At 33.6% G+C, this 14,540-nt stretch overlaps 1 protein-coding gene across 1 annotated transcript in view; it reads left to right on the top strand.

Moving 5' to 3' along the window:
* The window catches only part of LOC146536640 (uncharacterized), a 67,729-nt gene that overhangs the window by 21,130 nt on the left and 32,059 nt on the right, over positions 1-14,540 (top strand). The window contains exons 3-4 of the mRNA XM_085189136.1: positions 9,942-9,989; positions 13,458-13,531. Of these exons, the coding sequence (XP_085045262.1) occupies positions 9,942-9,989; positions 13,458-13,531 (122 nt within the window). The remainder of the gene's footprint in view (positions 1-9,941; positions 9,990-13,457; positions 13,532-14,540) is intronic.

Here is a 14,540-nt window from a genome sequence, read left to right as displayed (position 1 = left end):
TATTTCGTTTTAAATCATTATATATTTTGAGCCCAGTCGTGGTGTTAGTTCGACTCCGATTTGAATAAATAATAACGAGGCAAAATCCAGGGATTTTGTTTAAATTTTCACTAAATAATACTACACTAATCACTTTTAAAAAAAATACTTTATTTACATATGAAAGAGATATATCTCTCTCTTTATAAAGAGAAAGAAGAAAGAGAGTAAATCACTCAAGGACATGATATATTTAATATTTTCATTTTTCGCTCTGGGGTCGAGGTAAAGCGCAGCGTTAAGCTTCGCCACTCAACACACATTGTCTACAGTGTGAATTTAAAAAAAATGTACAGAAACAGGTGAAACCAACAATAAATAATCATAATTTCGACTAAAACCTGACACTAAGCTGATAATATATAATAGTATAATATAGTAGAGTTTTCCAACTTAACTACTAACAACGTTGTTTGTGGTTGAAAGAACAACGAATAGATTTGCTGGAATTTCGCTAAGCTTTTATGTCGATAAAGCAAAATTACAAATACTGGTTGAGATTTTATTGATCTTCCATAGGCAGACGGCGGTATTTTCATACATAATACGAACAGGTATTGCAGGTAGGTAGGTATTTGGTATGTTATTCTAAAGTACTGCACTTAAATATGAAATGGAAATTCCTTTATTCTCTTGTTTCATACAAAATTACAAGTAATCTACATATTACAAAGAATTATATTTTTTTTAAATAAAAAAGAAAAATACTTTTATAGATACTTTACATATTAGTGCGTTCAAAAATGTACTTTAATTATAAAACAGTGAGAAATAATCCGTTCGTTTGTTGAACAAAGACGTAGCTATCATTCATATACGAGTAAGTCTCTCGTTATGCATTAAGATTTTATTCTTAGAGCCTAAAACAATATATTTTATAACAATATACTTTCATTCTATTAAAAAAAATTGAAATAGAATTCAGCGGAAAATGGGGAAGTGTCTTAACACTACGTTTCCTATACCAGGTCGGTACGATATGGGTACCTTCAAATCTCCACCTCAAAGGCCGGTAGCGCACCTGTAGCTCCTCTGGTGTTGCACGGGGTCGTGGGCGGCGGTGTTCACCATCAGGTGACCTGAACGCTCGTTTGCCTTGTCCTTTTTCCATAAAAAAAACTTACCATATTGGTAGGTGTTAGTACCATGGTAGTACATGGTACTACCACCTTACCACCACCACCACCTTATACAGCGTGAAGCTAAAAAATTAATATTAAAATCAATTTACCGCATAAATACCCTTAATGGCTAGTGAAAAATCGTTTCTTTTTTATCTAAAAAAGATATCTTGATTCTTCACAAAATCCATTTTGAACGAGCCTTTGAAAGCAGGAAGGAGAATAATAAAGCGTCCATCTGGCTTTATCAATGAAAAACCCTGACGGATCAGCCTCATAAAAGTGGGCTCGCTAGTGTGAGCGGAAAAATCTGATATTATATTGACCATATTGAATTACCGACAGCATATCATTATATTTTTATTGTGAATTGAAAATATATGTAATTTTTTATATGAATAAAATTTAAGTGTCTGTTTTTGTCTTTCTGTTTGTCCGGGCTAATCTTTGGAACTGCTGAATCAATTTTTATGGGACTTTAAAAGATAGAAACGGTTGTGAGGGTAACATAAAAGATATTTTTAACTTAACTTAAGAGGGCTGTATTTATTTTGTGTTTCTGCTGACTTTAGGATACTGATCTTACCAGATGGACTGGCGATGTGGTCAAGGTACTAGCAGCCGTTGAATGCGTCCACCGATCGTTGAGGGGATCTTTTGGGGGAGCCCCATGATGATAATGAAGTTGATGATACTAACTTTCATATTTATATTTTAAGTAATCTATATTGTGGTGTCTATATTTATAAGTATCTACATTTAGTGATCATATTTAAAAATATAAATTAATTGTAATGAAAGTAGTTTAATATTGGTAGCGATATGTTCTATTGTATACTTATAAATAAAATAAAATATAAAAAATATATTATTAAAATAGAAGATAAAATTTCAAACTATCGTTATGTGACTTGGTCAAGAATTTGTTGAAAACTTCGTAATAATAAATAGTTTGTTATTTTATTACTATAATATTTAATACCCAAGATATAATATTTAAACCTATCCCGCCCGAAGTGAGGACGACGCTCGAGTCAATAGAAATTAGCATAAAACCAATATCGCGCCAGCTGCCTCGCTGACACCTGTGCTGGGAGAGCTGTAGCCTAGATACCTATTTCATTTGTAATGAATATCATTTTATATGTATTATAACTTTCTTTTACTCTTCAACATAAGTTGAGTGAGAGAGTGTGACTGTAACACGACGGTTGTGGATTCGATTCCCACTCGAATAAATTATTCGAGAATAAATAATTGCTTATTAATATTCTAATTTTTCTTCGCCCTGGGACCAAGGCATGGCGTTGAGTTAAGCCACTCAACACACAATTACTCGAAAACAATCGGCTTGAGGCATCCTACTTTGAGGCATGTTTAATATTATTCAGTAGTTTGCTGTCAAAATTTCGTTAATTTTTCAGAAAATAAAACATCTTCCAAGTAAAGCAGCCTAATCCAAGTTACATATATGGTTATTGAAAGAATATTTTATACATAATATAATTCCAAAGCCATGCTTATTTCTGGTAAATGAGGGCTCGACATCAGTGGAAACGACGCCAAATGTAACGAACGACCTTGACCCTTCAGCCTATGACCTTGCAGTTGCAGCAGTCGTAACGATGATGTATCACTTCGCTCTGAATATATCATATTTCAGCAGCTGTAGAAGTATTGCGACGTGGGTTTAGCCCATCAGGAATGTACGATTATCTGGTAGAGGGGATCGGTGCAGGTTTAAATTTCATATTTATGTATTTATAATTCATAATATAAGTATAATTCAGTTCATTTAATCGAATATTGTTTGGTTTTATAACAATAAAATATTTTTGTATAAATAAGGAGTATATATATAAAGAAAGAGTGATTTAACACTGACTTCTTTCGGCAAATCCCCTAAAACAGTGCGTTTTTTAACGAAAATAACAGTTACGATAGTTAAAAATTATTTATACGAGTATATAAATTTACCGTAAAATGCAAGCGAACAGCAAAAACATAAATATTATAACTAATAAAAGATACACAAATCCTTGGTTTTATCTACTTATTTATTTGTTTAGCTAGTTTGCAGAGTCCCGATTTGTTATCTCGTTATATAAGACTTGTTTTTCCTTTATCCATTGTTTCTAGGATTTATTAAGGAAGAATTATTTATACTATAAGAATATTTTTTTAAAGAATTGATTTGAAAGAGTCTCGTTTGAGAAAGAAAAAATGGTAGTTATTCATTGTCTTCATATCTTTTAGGGAGATATTTACAAAATTTCTTATATTAATTGTAATATTTTTTATTTTAATATAAACTACTATGAACCTACACCTACTATGCACCTACTATGAAGGGATTTACTCGTATATACATTGTACTGCAATTCGGATTTATTTTTTGGTGTGGTTCTATTCAATTTAAACTAAAAGTTACGGTATGGAAACTGACATATTTCTCGTTGGGTGTTGATGGTGATGTGGGTTTTAGAACAATATACTTACTTCACTAGCGGATGCGCGCAGCTTCGCTTGAGCCAATCAGTGGTGATTTAAAGATTTTTTCATACAAAGCTGCGTTAGGGGGAGAATTCTAGAAAACGATGAAACACGTGTTAAATTAAATACTTTTAAAAATCTAAATTTCAAATTTTATAAAGATTGGTGCCGATTTACATTTTTTTCAATACAAACTTTGAACCCCTATTTCACCCCTTTAGGGTTAAAATTTTTCAAAATCCCTTCTTAGTAGATGTCCAGATAACGAAAGTAAATATCTGTCCAAATTTCACGTTTCTACGCACAGCGGTTACGGCTGTGCGTGCGTCTTACCTCAGTCAGTGAGGACAAGTCCTTTTATATATACTTCATAATGGAATATACTTTCATTATTTTATTTTAAACTAACAGTTGCTCCCTACTGTGCCTGCCTTATAGATGCAGAATACCGTTTTGAAACCAAGGCCTGTGTTCTAAGTGATTCTATTGATAAATATAATAACTCAAATTTCTGAGGTGCAGCGGTACAGCGTGCGAGTGTAAACTCCGGGGAATGAATATTAATATTCACATTTCCTCGCTCTGGTATTAAACAAAGTGAAATGTCTCGAAAAATCATATTATATCGAAGTAGCGTATGACTCGGTACTCTCTGCTTGAATAGGATAGAACGTGAAACAAAAAAAAAAGAAAAATTATTATAATAAAAAAATAATAGTATGTAGTTTAAACTTTATTAAAGAAAACACAGTACACACCAGCGTACGTAAATAACGACCGCGTTATACAAGAACTGTACCAGTGCTCGTACAGTACTGTGCGCTTCATTATAAATGTAGATTACAGCGTTTCTATTCATTTTTTCTCGTTATGTCGTAGGATTATGTTACAGTAAGTTCTTATTCGAATATTCTTCAAGATATCTAAGGTCCATTTTGAAAAGCGGAATTTAAATTTGAAAAGGGAAATTTATACTTTTTACCTTTTTACAGACTGTAGTGTAGAAACTGATTTTCAACGCCATTTCCTTTCAACAAACAGATGTACAGTTTCCCAGGATTATTTTAGTTTAATTACGATATTAAAAATGTAGAAAAAATATATTTTGGCAACATATTTTAAAACCAAAAAATCTGATTGCATAAAAAATAAACAATAAAACAACAAGGACAATAGAATAGATTTTTTCCGGCTTGTTTTTATTGTATAAAAAAACATAAAAAAATAACTATAGTCTATTAGTCCGACGCGTCTGTAACTACATTTTGAATAGTCTTACAAATATACGTATATATTGATACACATAGATTGATAAACTCATTATCGTCCTTTACGAGCAGCCGGTTAAACAATGTAGCATATCGTTAAAGTTCATGCATTACTTTTTCAAACAAACAAACATATTTGAAAAGAAACCTTCCATATTTACTTTGAAAAGAAACCAATTCATCTTGCTATATAAAGAAAAAGTAACATTTTTGCTTTTTAAGCCTGAAATAGTGTTCTCATAGTACAATTAAGGAAGCTATTACGTAGATTATCTTCTGTTACACAGCTAGAACATAGTGATGAATCACTCTACTCTTTTTATCTATTTGAAATATTGCTTTTACTGAAGCGAGCATTCTTCGCATAGTTAGCATCGTAGCGAGCATAGTTCGCATTTTCTATGGTCAACGAGCTGGTGTGATGTTGGAATCAAAACCTGAATATTGGAACTCTTCTAGAATTTATTAGTTTCATTCTGTTCTTCTAGAATTTATTTGTAGCCATTCGAGTTTCGACTATTACAATTTATAGGTAGGTGTTCTTTAAGTAAAAAACGATATTTTTTTCATTTACATATAATACGAGTCTATATAAAAAAGAATCCAAATTGCCCCCCGGGGTAGAAGTGACAAGCGTCACCCTTGTTCTCGTGACTGACAGCGTGACACTCGGGAAACGCTACAATTACACAAACTGCATTCCATTGTTCTCGAGATATTGCGAGTCGGTCGGTATTGTCGCTATAATGGGTTGAGTCGACGTTATCGCCTTTTTAAATGAAGTGAATTTTTTTTTTATTTTAATTTTTTGGATATTTTGTGATTTATTACTTTTTTTTTATTCAATTGGGACTTGTTAAATGTGAAGTTTAACACGTCCGAGGCTTTACGCTGTATCCCACATATAGCAGTGAAGTTCCATAAGAATTCAGTGAATTTCCGTTACCCATTTTTCGCCGAATTCTAGCTTCCCTTTCTCCCTTTGCCTCCTCTACTACATGCGGGATAGCGGGAAGTTAATCTCTTATAATACAGAACATGCGTTAAAAGACAACGTATTCATAATTTCTTATTTCTTATATTATTTTATTTTTGTACGAAGAAAAATATGTGGGAAAATATTATGAAGATCTAAATATAAGGTATTTTTAACTAATTATAATAAATCACTACTTGTCGAATAAGTAAGTACAAGTATAAGTAAACTAGCCGAGACAAGACCTTCGATTTGTAATACGAGACTTCTATGTAACTTATCAACTATAATGGATGTTTACTTAACGAAGTGTGTAGAAAAATTCAGGCTCACGATTTAGGAGTAATATAAACAAAATATTATGATTTGTTTGCGACGTTTATATTATTTATACCTGGAATAAGTTGATGATAAGTTTATTTTTTATATTTTTTTCTCACTGTGTTAAAGAGGTATAGCGCGGCGTTAAGTTCCATCATTTAACACGGAATCAATCCAGAATTTGGTGGAAAGTGGGGAATGGAACTATCCTAACACTAGGTCCAAGTTCCCCTGCCTACCCTGTTATTTTAGGGATAAACGGGAATTTAAATACAATGCCTCCAGGATTGGAAATGCCTAGGTGGAAAGTGGGGAGTAGAGTATGAGTGTTTTAACACTAGGCTTCCTGCCTACCGCACTAGTACGGGATACAGTGTGAAGCGGAAACGAAAAGATTGCGTGTATCAATCAATCACAAATATGTCATAACATATTTTCAAAATCAATATACATGTAGATATCTCTAACCATCTCATATGAACCATTTAGAGATATTCTATATCTATATTGATCGTCATTCAGACGGAATCCCAGTCCGTTCGACGACCGCAGGCCGAGGTACGAGCCCCGCAGGGATCGCCCTTACAGTCGTCGACTTCCTCACAGGCCACAGCCACATAGCCATTTACTCAGGGACAGAGTACCCTCTTCTCTACCCAACCGCTGTTGCTGTAAAAGCCAAAAGGGATAACAGCATCAACCTCAAGTTCGAAAGAAAAATTCAGACGGAATTCCTCATTGATTTTACGTATACAAATACTACCTCTAATTGGTATTGAAATTGACAACATCACAATTTCACTAAACAGTATATAGCAATGGAGGTTCTTTTCTTAACTAATTATATTATTCAATATACCAATTTCCCTATTTCTCCTAACTTATACAGGGTATTTATGATATCAGAGCAAACGTTAAAGCAGTTAAGCACCCACCAATTGATCATTCAGCTCACGTACGACAGAGAAACCACTATTTCGACGTATTCGTATTCATGTATAATAAATTGTGGAATGTTTTTCGCAACCCTTGTTTTTTATTATTAAACGGTTTTATTTAGCTCACCCCGTTTGTTTGTTTGGGTCAAATTTAGTAATTGAAATTTAACCCTCTTCCCGTTAACCGATTGATCTGAAATTTGGTATACGCCTTTGATTCTGGTGACAATACAATTATCCATATTCAATATTATTGTGAATCCAAGATGGCCGCCGCTACAAGATGGCGGACAACTTAGTTTTTTTCAATCCCATCAATATGGATATCAAATGAAAGGGCTTGTCAAGTAGAATTCAGTGGACTATACAAAATCAAAATCCAAGATGGCCGCCACTATAAGATGGCGGACAAGTTAGTTTTTTTCAATCCTATCAATACGGGTATCAAATGAAAGGGCTTGTCAAGCAGAATTCAGTGGACTATACAAAATCAAAATCCAAGATGGCCGCCGCTACAAGATGGCGGACAAGTTAGTTTTTTCGATCCCATCAATATGGGTATCAAATGAAAGGGCTTGTCAAGTAGAATTCAGTGCACTATACAAAATCAAAATCAAAGATGGCCACTGCTACAAAATGGCGGATAATGTAGTTTTCAATCCCATCAATATGGGTATCAAAATAAAGGGCTTGGTAAGTATAATACAGTATACTATACACAATTACAATATGAATCTCCCACCTAAGTCAAGATCTGGTATCCTGTCGAGGACTGTGTGGCTATAGGGTGCCTAAAAATGATACGTCGCTAGGGGTACCACCCAAGGTAAAAGGTAAAAGCGCGCCGAGAACTGTATGGCACTAGGTGGATAAAAATGATATGTCGTTAGCGTTTTCCCCTCAAGATTCAGGCACATCTTGTTGTACATAGCCTTGTCCCTCTATTGGACCTCTGGGGGGGTCGTTCGTAACATTCTCCATTAACCTTGCAATAATGAGACATCGAGCCTCATTTCAACGAATTGAATAGCATGAGAAATAAAAACTAAAAACTTAAAAATAAAAAAGTAAAAAAAAAATTTTAAGTTAAACGGTTTTATATTGCAGATAAATGTACTAAAAGCTAAAAAATAATTTCATAGAAATTATGATTACTAAAATAAAATCGTGGGGACACTTGCTACTTACCACTAGGTGGGTGAAGTCTCACGCTATGTCTTTCAATTGTAGATATTGGACGTGCCCCACGATTAAATTTTAGTAATCATAATTTCTATGAAATTATTTTTTAGCTTTTAGTACATTTATCTGCAATATAAAACCGTTTAACTTAAAATTTTTTTTTTACTTTTTTATTGTTCATTAGCAATAAATATAAAAATAAATAACTGTAGAGTATCTGTAGATCCAAATAGTCCTATAGCCTATTATGACGGGGTTCTTGGATTCTTTTTTTTTAGCTTCACTATCCCACAAATAATAGGATAAGCAGAGGGAATTTAAGATCTAAGTCTTAAGATATTATTATTATTCAGTCCTCAATAAGACACTTCCGTTCTCCTCTTTCTGGTGAATTCTGAATGCATTGAGTGTTGAGTGACTAAACTCAACGCTGCGCCTAGTCTCGTTACTAAAGCTGAAAATTTCAAATATGTAATTTCTTCAAGTGGGAATCGAACCCACAACCTGTCGCGCTTGCAGTCGCACGCTTGTGCCTCTGCGCCACGACTGGCCTTACTTCCAGGCCGGCCGGTCACTGGCCTTTACAATCAAGCATTGTCTCCATACTGTTAAAGGCGACAAGTTGGAAGTTCGATCCCCATTCGAAGAAATGAAATATTTAATATTTTTATTCCTTCGCAGTGTCGTAACTCTAGCTTTCCTCTGCCTACTGCAAGCTGAAAAAAAAAAGAATTATAGTCGAGTTCTATTTGAATATTCGCAAAATTTTAAATAACATTGTTAAAAACAATAATTCTATTCATACTACATTTGGAATTGTTTAAGAACGTTTCTATTTTTGTGCAAAATAATAAAACTTTTATAAAAATACAAAATAATACTTGTTTGTTCAATAGCAGATTTTTATATGTCGAGACAAAGAAAACTGCTAAGTACTGCAGTTTGTTGTTTTTACTCATTTTATATGAAAACGTATATATTTTGTTGCTACGAGTATATTTTAAAAGTGTGGACGCAGACATCTAGTTAAGACTTAAAGTTTAGATAATAAAATGGCGTCGCACAGCAGTTTACGGTTGAACTTTAAGAGAAATGTATAGTATAGTACACTTAGTAGATGAAGATAAATTATAGCTAGCTCTTTGTTTTAAGGGGATAGTTTTGGTTTTAAAATAATATAATAAAATATTTAATATTTTCATTCCTTGACTGTAATGTCAAATTGCAGCGTAGAGTTCCTCCACTCAACACCCAATACCTCCAGTATTTCGCAGAAAGTGGGGAGCGATGATTGTATTAAAATTACTTTTATTTACTTATCTCAATCACGAAATAAAAGATCCGTATCTGCTTTAAGATTCGAGTAGTTAAATCAAAATAATACTAGTTCCTCTCTACACTGAATGTATTAAGAATTCAGCGGGAAGTCCGGAATGAAAGTGTCTGAATGGGAACAGAGTGTCTTCCACGTTCTCTGTGTCATGTCACCCACGTTCTCTGTGTCATGTTATGTAAAATGAGTGATATTTATAAGGTATCGTTAGATTTTTGTTATAGGGTACAATGTTATATAAATATTTCATTTTGATTCTCTTTGTTCCAGAACATGGAGGTACACAGATCAAAGGCGGCTATATGCTACGATACAAACGTAAGTTAAAAATGCACGTTTTTAAAATTTTCTACTTCAACTCTACTATTATATGATGTAAGAAAAGATTGACGAAATAGACTATAAAAACAATATAGCTAGGAGTCAGAAAATTTTCAGTTACGTATTAGAAATATTTGAGAATTTTCTTTATTGATTTTTTTAATATAAATTATATAATACGATGACTAAATAATAATCTATCTAAGAATAGAAATTTTATGTTTACTAACTTTAAATTATAGTGCTAGGAACTATTGCCATTTAAAAAGTTAATTAGGATATAGATTTTAGATAAATTATTATAATATACAAACAGAAGTTCATATAAAACTTTCGGGCTTACATTGTATCTAGATTTCAGAATAATAAAAGATTTACTAACACTAACAAATAAAAAACCCTATTTCTTTCCATATAAAAGTTTCGTCACTTATTAACACCAGTCACAAAAGGGTAATGTTTACGACGAGCTTTGATTGTATATCATAAAATAAGTTCCATCCGAACCGGACTGTTCGGGATTATTTTCATATTTTCTATTATTTCTAAGAAAAATCATGTCTATAAATAATATAATTTTCTTTATTTAGATTTCTTGTCTCTTGATATAGTGTTTTATGTTTACGTTTAGTATGTATGCTAATAATATTGTAAGAAAAACCGGATACAGAAGGCAGTATTACTTGAGACGGCACGTATTGTGCGGCGGTTCCTCTCTCTGGAGCCCTAGCCACCGATGGCTTGGACCCTTGTCCCGCCCTCGGAAGAGTGGTTTTTTATATTTTTAAATGTATCTTTTTTATAATAATTTATATTTAAAAATGTAAAATTGATTCACTAATTTAATAAAAGTATATTCTTGTAATAAATTAAAATCTCTGTCTTCATCATCTCTCGTCCAATCCAGCTCGGGTGGGCAGCGTTCTGGAGGATCTTCGTATCCAAAATACCTCAGTGTCTCAGTCAGTTCAGTCTTCGACCAGTGCGTTTTGCCAGTGATGACATACTGGAGCCAGACGTGGCTGCTAACGTGGTTTAATCGTTGTTTCTTCAGAAGGCTCAGTGTCACACTACGGCAATGGAAAGAGTAACTAACTCTCGGTATTTCTCTGCGTAATGGAATAAGAAATGATTACATCAGTAGGATAACAAGGCTGAAGCGGCAGTGGGCAGGACATAGCAAGAAAAATCTATGGCCATTGGAATGGAAAGATTTTCGAGTGGCTTCGAAATAGACGACGCTTGGTCGGTAGAGAAGCCGCTGGATGCAGGCAACGCAAGACCGATCGGCGTGAAAATTCTTGGCGTAGGCCTATGTTCAACAGTGGCCGTCGAAAAGCTGATATGATGATGATGATGAAATTAAATAAAAGATAAAAATGTAATCAAACTTGTACTTCGTGCGTTGGGGTTGGCGTCCCCTTATACAATGCGCAGTGTTGAGTTACGCCACGTAACACGCAATATCCTGTAAATTGCTCAGATAGTGAATGCACTCTCCTTTACCACTACAATTCTTAAAAGGAAAATTTTAAAAAAGGAAATTATAACCCGGAATACCACTATAAGCCCTGGAAAAGTATTTTTCAAAATAAATATACATATAACAAGAATACTCCATGTTTTTTTTTTCCAGTAAATAAAGTGAACACGTGCCGCTTGCTTTAGGGACGGGCACATCGTTTGCAATAAAAGACATTGGAGTAGAAACAATGAATTACTTTTTATTTGTTCGAACACTTGTTCAGTACGTACTTGTTTGTTAAGTATTTTTTTACATTTTTCCCTTATATTTTTGTTGAGGATACAAAATCTTGTAAGAAATCTTATCCACTTAGCACGCCTCACGTTGTATGCCGTAGTTAGGAGGGTAGGTAGTAGAGCGAACCTGAGGATCTAGCGACACTTCGTTTCCATTAAGACATTGCCTGTAGAGTGGCAGAGCTTAACTACACTTTACCTAGTCACCAAAGCGAGAAAATATTAAATGTCTAGTAAAATATTTGTAAAAAGCTTGTAGATATAAAATTTAAAATCTCTTAATTTTTGTTACTTAATTAGTGCTCTTCAATTAAGGGCTGAGCGCAGAGGCGTGTTGATTGATGACATTATTTATTTATTTATTAAAACACATTTAACTTACTTATAGAGGCCAGTCGTGGCGCTGGGACACAAGCGTGTGATTGTGAATGTGACAGGTTGTGGGTTCGATTACCACTCTAGGAAATTAAACATTTAATATTCTCATTTTTTATAGCTTCGTTGGTGTTCGGTCCCGCTCAATACGCAATAAAGCGGGGAACAGAGTGTTTTAACATAAGGTTCCCTCTGCCTACCCTGCTATACGAAGAACAGAGCGGAAAATTATAATTATAATAAATTTGTATGTTTTTATAGTTTCCTTTCCAAAAAAGTTATCTAAATCCAATTCAAATACGACCACTAAAAAAACAGTACCAAATACCATACCACACCACACTACGCCACACCAAACCACACCACGCCACTCCACGCCATACCATACAATACCACACCACACCCCACCATACCACACCACACGGTACACCGGAGGCGTACCTGCAATCTAATTTGCCCCGCACAGCAAACGCGAGCTGATGCAATCTTCGCAATAACCTGAGTGCGATGCGGTTTGTTGATACCGCTTTGTGATGTTTCAATTCGTGTTCATTTCACATATCACTAAATCTAATATCCTGTTAACTATGTCGAAAATTAGATATTAAATGTTTGGTGTAGGTTTGTTTGTTTATTTACCTTATGTCTTGAACTATAATGATGACGATAGCCAGTAGTGGTGCAGGAGCATAAGCGTATCCACCAATTAACACGCATCGCTTCCAGAATTAGACTGAAAGTGGGGGTTTCTTAAAGGAAATGATGTATCTTAACACTAGGTTTCTGGGTTCCTTCTGCTTGCTTTGTGCGGAATACAGGGGGTGAAGCTTTATGTGAAGATATTATATCAATATGTATACACTGTGTACCCCAATGTACCAGGGGTACTATACGGGGGGGTTTACAGTAAATAGTAGATGTCACTCATATACTTCTGTACCCCCTTTAATCTACATCAATGTGGAAGTAACTGTATTACTGATGGTACTACACTATAATAAATGAGGAGTGTAAAGTTATAATATAAGATACCCTTACGAGAGTGCCTTTAGTGAAATAAGTGTTTAATTATTATAGTAAATTCTACCCGTACATGATATTAATTTTAAAAGGTCAACTTTAACAACCAATATGTTAGACTTTGGGTAGGCAGTTTCGTTTAAGTTGAAGTGTCTTCAATTGACAATAGTATTTCGTATTATTTGTAAGTCGGGAACGGCAGAATCTTAATTATAACGGAGTGGTTAATATTAGGTTCCCAGGTTCCCTCTGCTTACCCTCCAATGTGGAAAAAAAATGTGGATAATCAATGGATACTTATTGTTTCAGGGAAGTACTTGTGGAGCACATGGTCGGAAGAGTGGGTGGTGCTATATGATGACTCTACAATGGCTTGGTTCAAGGTTAGCATTTTAGTATAAGCAACGGTTAGTATAGACAGTAAAAATTAAAAAAAAAATTAACGTTTTCTCGACCTTAATTACGATGAATTACATACAAAATACAGCAAAAACAAAATTTAAATGCTTGTGGGTCATAATCAGAAAAGTGGACATTTTCGAATTCGTAACGTAACTGATAGGTAACAACACTGATAATGTTTGTTACGAAACTGATGTCATAAGGCATTATACACAACAAAATAAGGATATTATATGAATAAAACTATTGTTTTTTTTATTTAATGAGACACAGATTAAAATTTTAAAGATTCAATCGTTGAATTAACAGATTATAAATGTAAGAAGAAAACATAACAAAGTGACAATATTAACAGTATAATAATAGTAGTTCGTAATGTAATAAACTTATATTTCTAGTTAGAGATCACAAAGTTAATTATAAAATTAAATCCACTTTAAAATATATCAAAATTTGAGTCGTTATCACTGGAATTAAGTTTAATTCTATGTAAGTGTTTATTCCGCATATCTCCATATTTAATAGGATTGGTCTTTTTAAGACGTTCTCTATATCTTCTATGTGTTTCAGCATTTGACATAGGAGCCATGACGCTTACTGAAAATACAAAAATATTTATCAAAAAATAATAATCACAAAATAACAACTAATTTTAGGAAGAATAAAAAAATATTTTTAACTAAATCGGTTCAGCTCTTTCTGAGATTTGCGTGCACAAACACATAGACAAACAAACAAACAAGCAAAAAACTTAAAAATCATTATTTTTGGTTACTTTACGTTATGAAAAGTCACTAATAGTTTTTTTCATATGCCAGCAATTTTTTTTTCTTATATACATATCTTCTATATACACGCACCGGTTCGATACAATTTTATTATAAACATATATAAGAAAACATTGGTACCGTAATTGTGAACTAGGCTTCATATTTTCTCAATTTCGTTACGTAACGAAATATAACGAAAGTGAGAATGAAATCTGAGAAA

Source organism: Heliconius melpomene, chromosome 8 (genome assembly GCF_056956725.1).
Source record: "Heliconius melpomene rosina isolate 202511_hmr_F chromosome 8, ASM5695672v1, whole genome shotgun sequence".
Lineage (NCBI taxonomy): Eukaryota > Metazoa > Arthropoda > Insecta > Lepidoptera > Nymphalidae > Heliconius > Heliconius melpomene.
The sequence above is the reverse complement of the archived record's forward strand: the minus strand, read 5'-3'. Positions and strand labels throughout refer to the sequence as shown.